A 7,500-nucleotide genomic window follows, 5' to 3' on the forward strand; every position below is an offset into this window, starting at 1 on the left:
ATTATTAGTTTGTCATTGGTGTTATTTTAGCTAATTTCTAATTTAGAATTTAGCCTACACTTTAGCTAGCATTTAGCCTAATTTAGCCACAAAATTAGGCTAATTTTAACAGTGGCATTTGTGTGTTCACAAAAAAAAACATTAAAGTGAGTACTCCTCTGACAACATTTGTCCACCCAAACATACTTTTTTTGTTGTTGCAACTTATATATTAATCTAATGGTTTAGTGTTAATAATTTAGTATTAATAGTTCAATAATTACTACAACTACTTATCATCACTATCATTAGTTTATCATTGCAGTCATGTCAGGTATATTTTAATCTAGTGATCCTTTTTACTGAGACTCTGGTGTGCTCACAATAAAGGCTGACATGCTCCAGCACTCAGTGGGTATTCCCTGGACGGCGTGTAGGTGGACTTCTCGTGTGTACTTATGGAGCGTATGGAGAAAACAACGTTGCCATTAAAGCTGGTAATCACGACATAAGTATGATTCAACAAGAGCATAAAAATACACAAACCAGCCCCTGTCAGCCAATCATGTCAGCTCGGTGACGAACTTCCTGCTCACATTTCTCTCGTAGCTCCCCGTTATTGTGGCGCGTTTTGCTGCCTTTACGGTCCGCAGAAAGGACACACGGCCGGCCGGGGCAGCGAGGAGGCACCATGAGAGGCAAGAGCAGATTATCAGGGTGGACACGGCAGCCACACAGCTAGCGGTGGTCGGAGCCAGATAAGCAGACTTACTACAAATGCTGTTTACTCTGAGTGACGCCTAGCCCAAGGACGTACGAGCGAGGCGAACAAGAGGCGAGACCGAAGGAGGTGCAAAGGGGGGGCTCGGATGGCAGTAGCCAGGGCCAGGGGAAGGGCTGCCGACGACCTGCAGGGACATGGGAGACGTCTGGATATCATGTCCTGACTACAAAAGACTAATTATCCGCCGATAAACTGCAGCGGCACGTCAGAAATAAAGGCCTCAGTGCTCTTTAATCCAACCGGGAAAAAAAAAAAAAAAAACTGACAGGCAGCGACGAGCTACGACCAAAGGGTGAGGTACAGGAGTGAGCAGATAGGGAGGAAAGACAAAAACACACGACTCGGATAAATGTTGAATGTATCGAAGCTAATGTTGCGAAATCGCTGAATTTCCCTTCGCTGCTGCTGCGGAGAATGGCTCAGTGTGAATATCGGCGAGCAGCTGTGATAACGTTTGTTCCAGCCCTTCAGCTTCTCTTCCTCTCTTTTTCTGTTCAACAGGACGCTTTATTCGCAATTGAAGGAATTTATGGGATCACAAGGTAAGCTCTGAGCCCGGACAAGTGTCACTCTGGGGTTTTGCATGCGGCTGTCAGCGGGCTTTCATGTTTTCCGCCTGTGACGGGCTTTAGTTTCCTTTGTTTACAGTCTGAATCTCTGAACAGCTGATACGTCCTCAGCAATGCCGCGATACTGCCTGTTGTGTATTTCTTTGACGTGCTGCGGCCGCTGATGTACAGATATTAGATTTACTTTGACATGCACACTGCAGACAAAACAAGCGATGCTGCTGTTTATTTGCATGTATCTGTGCTGGTATAGAAAAGAAAGTGAAGCCACCACAAGCCAGCAGAAACAAAAACACTCTTGTAGCCATGTCTGAGCAGAAGGTAGCATCACTCCCCATAATGCATTTGTAAATCGCATTATGGGCTAGTGCGTCACCTTCGGGGGACAACTTCTTAAACTGAATTTACATTTAAGTGCATGATGTTTGTTCCAACGCCTTTGTTCAAACACAAGATGACTTTTCTGTTCCTCTTTGTGCAGTTTCCTCTGATGAGATGAGTGTGCGTGCTGGCCAGGGCAGTGATGAGGTGCTGGTTTCACAGGCGGTGTGGGATTACCTGGCTGCAGCTGGGCGGCCCTGGCTCATTGACTTCCAGCACAAGCAGGGGATGAGCGCTGGCATCATTAGGCGAGGAGAGAGGGGGGGCTGCTGTGCCGTGCGGCTGCAGCCGGTGGAGGGCTCCAGGAGCGCTGGAGCTGGGATGATGGATGGACCCATCTCCAGTGAGACACGAAAAGCCTTCATTGACTTATGCCGCTGTGCCCGCAAAGAAATGAGCAAACAGGAGGGGGGATCCAAGAGGAAGAGGGCTCTGCTGCCCTGTGTGGGAGTCCTGGAACCCAACGGCGAGGGGAGCCTGCTTCAGCCTCCACCTCCCCAGCCTCGGCGCTCCCAAAGACAGCAGCAGAGGTTCAGGAAACCTGCTGACGAGGAGGCCTGCGCCATGCTCCACGAGGTGGCCCACAGGAAGGACATGGACTCCAGCATGGCTTCCCACAGTGAGGCAGAGGACAATAATACTTGTTCAATCTGCATGGGGGACATAGTGGAGAAGACTACCTTGGAGAAATGTGGCCATTCGTTCTGTCGCTCTTGCCTGGATCAAGCCTTTAAGGTGAAGAAAGCGTGTCCTGTGTGTCGGCTAGTGTATGGCCAGCTGATTGGGAATCAGCCGGCCAATGGTTCAATGATCGTAGAGAGAGATCCTGATCTGGAGCTTCCAGGCCATGAAGGCTATGGGTGTATCTGCATCATCTACAGCTTCCCTCCCGGGCTACAGGCGGTGAGTAGACGGAGATCATGGTGCAGATGTAGACCGTAGCTGCACCTCAGTGGGAATACACAGTTGGCATAAAATCAACTTTTTTTAGGTTATGTATGTAGGTATTACTATGGACACGATCACAGTGTTTTAAACAATCCTGTCACTCCACTTGACCTTGTACATCTTCCTCTCTTTCCCTGAATGACATCTAGTTGGTCAGTTATCTTTCATCTTGCCCTTGTGTTACATCATACTCCCTAATTTCAAGCTTCTAGAGAGAAATGCATCCAATTAACTGTGCAACTTCAGATGTAATTGTAAACAGGCTTTCCTCTAAAAATCAAAACAAGATCTCAACCTGCTTTTTTGACCGTAATGGTCTTTCAATGCATCGACAAATGTTAGATAATTCTAGCAACTGAAGTTATTGCTATTCAGTGCTGACAAAGGTGTCACTGTAGCATTCATTTTTGTAAAAGAGTACCAGTAAAACAGGCCTGCATTTGCAAATCTGAGGTGGTAAACATAAAATGTGTCTGTTATTTAGTACTATAACAAACTCCTGATTCAGTGAATAGAGTTCAATTTTTTTTGAGAGCTCAGTCGCTGCTAACCAGCTAGCCCTGAGCTGTTTTGTCCCGCTTCTTGTTTTCCTACCCGCTGGCTGGGCATGTCACTGTTGTGGTGGCACCAGAAGTCCGTCAGCTGCTGCTCCAGTGAGCCTGTTGTCCTGCAGATGGACTCCACCGTCTTGGACCCCTGCTGATGATGGTACTTTCATCAGAGGTCTTTATGGCGTCCTTGTTCTGCTCTGCAGCCACAATAAACTTGGCATAGCGGCACATGAGCCAGGTCTCCGCATGCTACAGGTTCTGGTTGTAGTGGCCCTCAGGTTGCAGCAGAGGCCAGAATCAGGACTGTCGTTGCCGGCCGCAGTCCAAGAAGGTGGAGCCAGATCTTTTTGTAGGATGAGAGACTCGTTGTAGAGGTAGCTGAATGACACCGACTACCAACAGGATGACAATGTAGTCAGCCTGCAGGTGAGGAAGCATGAGCTGTCACGGGCCAGGATTAGCAGCGACTGGACTTTTAAAAAAAAAAAAAAAAAGACATACAGCAACTTTAAATTAGGATTAGGATTGCAACTTTAATGACATTTTCTCAATCATTTAAATAATGAAGGATCTTAGATTTTCTTTAACAAAACAAATATTCTAAGGACTCTGCCTGAAAAAAGAAAAGGTCTTTCCAAACCTGCTGATGTGAGCTTGTATGCAGAATTTCTGTTATAAAGGCCAGTTTATGGTTTTCATATCCAGATGATCACAGACTTTAAAAGGCAGACATAGACATCATTCCATTTATACTGCAAAGGTAGGTCTACTACTGCGTGTCATCACCTCTCAGACTGAAAGCAAAAAAACACACCGGGCTCCTGTGGATGTTTCTAAAAGTCTGGCTGTGGCTTTGCGCTGTTTAAAGGATACAGCCTCTACTTACACACTGGGCTGTAGTACTGTGTCAGTGAATATTCTTTAGGTATGCCAAGCACTGAGGAATAGCCTGCAGCCAGAGTTTGTTGCCTTCCAGTTTTAAGCACAGTGAGTGAACACAAGATTCCTGGAGAATCTGGAACTTCCCACAGCGTCGAGATGCCATCAATAAAAAGCATGTACAAATCAAAGCACCTTCTAAGTGTGGCAGCAACTACTTAAATTACAACTCTTTTATTGATGAATCACGAAGGTGTGGATAATGGCAAAGCTCCTTGCATAGCCCCTCCTTACAACTGGCATCACTGGGTTGTCCTTGCGTAAAGTTCACACGGCCACAAATTTCAGGCTGCAGGCTGACATCCACAGAGGAGCTTGCACAGACCTTCACAGACTTGTGCTGATGCAGTTTATGTCATGAGGATCCTTGTGCAGACGCAGAAAGCACAACTTGTCCCTGACTGTGTAGTCTGAGTCCAAGCCGAGATACCATCTGAAGACACCGATGCCGGTTTTGCCCCACAGACTTGCGAAACCTCCTCCCCACAGAAGACAATTTAAATAGTCATTACTGAGTCACAATTCCCCTGACAAATAAACTGACCTTTCCGAGTAAAATGAGTCAAGTTCCCTTTTATAGAAAATAGACAGCGAGCAGGTATGAATGCCCCATACGTGCCATATCTGTTCCTAACCTCAAGGTTCAAGGTGGTTCATTATCCTCTGAATTTTGCATTGGATTGATAGAATTGCTGTACAGTGATACATGACAAATCACAACAACACACCTGCAAATATGCTGCTCACAAAAAAATCCACCAAATGCACTGAAAAATAAAAGACGTGGCAACATGATCATTGCAGTCACATAGATCCTAACAGGTAAACAGACAGAACAGTTTAAAGCCTCATAGACTGACTCTGTTTTCACTCCTGTGTTACCAACAGCCAGAACATCCCAACCCGGGTGTTCGGTACCCAGGAACAGACCGTGTGGCCTACCTCCCTGACAGCCCTGAGGGTAACCGCGTGCTGGGCCTGCTGCGTCGGGCCTTTGAACAGCGCCTTATTTTCACCATCGGTACCTCCATGACCACGGGCATGCAAAACGTCATCACCTGGAATGACATTCACCACAAGACCTCAATATGGGGCGGGCCACGCTGGTATGTATCGGCTCTTAAATAGAGGTAAAAGGCAAGAAATGAGATTTTATAGCGCTCTGAACAACTCTGCTAAAAGGTGTGGAAGCTGAGCAAAGGACTCGGTAAAGATTGACAGATCTAATCCGTGTTCCTGACAAGGAAATGCTATCAGTTGATGTCCTTGGATGAATGGCACTTTTTACTGCCTGAGATCATACAGGTGCAGTGATGGCTTTTTATGTCTCTTTACAGTTTTGGCTATCCAGACCCCACTTACTTGGTGCGAGTGACAGAGGAGCTCAGAGAAAAAGGCATCACAGCAGACTGACAGCATGAAAACGACAGATTCTTCCTGGACTTTGTAAGACTTTTCGAGTGTCCTTGCAGTGGACATGACTCAGCTCCAGGTTGTGCTCTGAGACTGCCCGTCCCTTAAAAGATGGCTGAAGACAAAGACCTCAGCAGACAGGCGTCAAATGCTGCAGCAGAGCCCATATCACTCCACTAGTTGTTCCTCTGTTTGTTCATTTTCCTCCAGATTTCAACTTATCCCAGTGCTACATGTGGAAGAAAATACTTTGAGTGCAGTGCATTCTTGTATTACACAATCCTATTACTGTCACTGCTGGCAATAGGACGGATATGTGATGCACTTATTTAAGAGCATTGTTGGAATTCATGGTACTTATATATTATTTAGGAAATCTAAGTTTAATGTTATGAAGACAGTTTGTGTTATATTGTTTATTTCTACTCTGGGGTTACTTTATTTCTTACAAGCATACATCCTTGGTTGTGTCCAGTAATATTTGTTGAGCTAGTCTCTGATTTGATTGTTACTAATTACCTGTTGTAAGGATAGTACTTGGATCATATGGCAGAATAGCACTGCTTCTATAAACAGAATTAATTTTCTGGAGTTATTGCAATCTAAAGCACTCACAGGCACTTTGGTAAGGGAGTCTGTTTTTCAGTAAAGTATGAGTAATGGTTTTGGCTTCCTCTCTGTGAAGAGTGCTCGGGGCAAACAGGTTTGTGCAGCCATCAGCTATTAGCTTAGTGGCTACAAGTTGATGTCAATTGCTTAGAACTCTTCTTGTGTGTGACCGTCACCTCTCCGCCCTATTTTTACTTATAAAGGAAGAATGTCAAATGATGTCTCATTGCAGCACCTTTTAAACATGCATTAGGACTTCCCACTGGGTTTTTCCATTGGTCACTCCTGTTATTTCAAGATGTCTCCCAGGTGTTGAGCCCATTACCTCAGTTGTTAGTAATGTGCTCCTCTGATTACCAGATTTATGACGATGTCAAATACGAAGGGCATATAGACCACTTAAACCAAATCGAAGGCACAAAAGCTCTTTAAATATCTATGCCTCTGTCCCTGTCAAACTGGGAGATTTGCCTGCTAATCTTCTCATTTAAAATGAGGTAATTGTTGTAAATTTGTTTATCTAAATAGATAATCCACGATACAGAGCGAGGAAAAATAACAAAAGAAAACGTTGCGGGAACAATAGATCTGATTTAGGGTGGGATACTGATCTCATTTTGTTGTGCCTTTCTTATATTCACTTTTGATAAAAATCAAGCATGATGTTTCTGATGAATGGTTAGCAGTTTGGGCGTATTTTGGTGTTATTTGATAGGTAAACAGCATTATGTTTGTAGCTATACTATCTGGCTTTTAGTACAAATACTACACAGTTTATGAAAATATGTATACTGATGTGTTATTAAATTAGCCTCTCCTTCATAAACATTCTTGTAGTCCAAATGCTGAAAATAAAAAATAAAAAAACAACCCTCAGAACTGATAAATCCATATGTGTGAAAGTGCTTTGCTAAGTGCAGTAACCTGCTTGGCTAGTGAACAATATATCAGTAATTTGACTGGTCAGATCCATACATCAAATGCTTTTATTATGTTTTCATCACCTTTGTATTTTAGTTAAGGGACCAACTGAAATATTTTTGGGACACAGGATTGTAGTTTACTAAAGCTACTGTGCAAACATTTCTATGCATTACATGACTGAGGAGGAGCCAGGAGAGTGGACAGTTGGAGAGATTACACATATTACAAATTGATTGTTAAGGAAACCTTTGAGTTTTGCTTTTCTAATTGTGTTGATTCGTACTTTGTTGATATTCAGAATAATGTGCTTTACATTTTAATACTTGAATAAAAAATTATGTTTGAGTTTGTGTTGGATATTCAATGTTGCCCTAAATAAACAAGGAGCATCACTGACAACTGA

The 7,500-nt window shown here is 44.0% G+C and overlaps 1 protein-coding gene and 1 long non-coding RNA gene across 3 annotated transcripts in view; one reads left to right on the top strand and one right to left on the bottom strand.

Annotated features, from left to right (window-relative positions):
* LOC103368356 (uncharacterized) overlaps nt 1-7,500 on the bottom strand; it is a 13,278-nt gene that overhangs the window by 4,028 nt on the left and 1,750 nt on the right. Inside the window, exon 2 of the long non-coding RNA XR_520770.1 lies at nt 1,387-1,389. This is a non-coding gene — a long non-coding RNA (uncharacterized LOC103368356). The remainder of the gene's footprint in view (nt 1-1,386; nt 1,390-7,500) is intronic.
* dtx3 (deltex E3 ubiquitin ligase 3) lies at nt 583-7,496 on the top strand. Of its 2 annotated transcripts, XM_008296691.1 has the most exons (5): nt 583-1,055; nt 1,265-1,305; nt 1,814-2,616; nt 5,040-5,257; nt 5,489-7,496. In XM_008296691.1, exons 2-5 carry the CDS (start codon nt 1,293-1,295, stop codon nt 5,562-5,564), a joined length of 1,110 nt encoding a protein of 369 aa, XP_008294913.1. In that variant the 5' UTR covers nt 583-1,055; nt 1,265-1,292; the 3' UTR covers nt 5,565-7,496. The 2 variants fall into 2 exon arrangements, with proteins under 2 accessions (XP_008294913.1, XP_008294906.1); XM_008296684.1 differs by lacking the exon at nt 583-1,055 and having other exon boundaries at nt 1,103-1,305.

Source organism: Stegastes partitus, unplaced genomic scaffold, assembly GCF_000690725.1.
Source record: "Stegastes partitus isolate 25-593 unplaced genomic scaffold, Stegastes_partitus-1.0.2 Scaffold24, whole genome shotgun sequence".
NCBI lineage: Eukaryota > Metazoa > Chordata > Actinopteri > Pomacentridae > Stegastes > Stegastes partitus.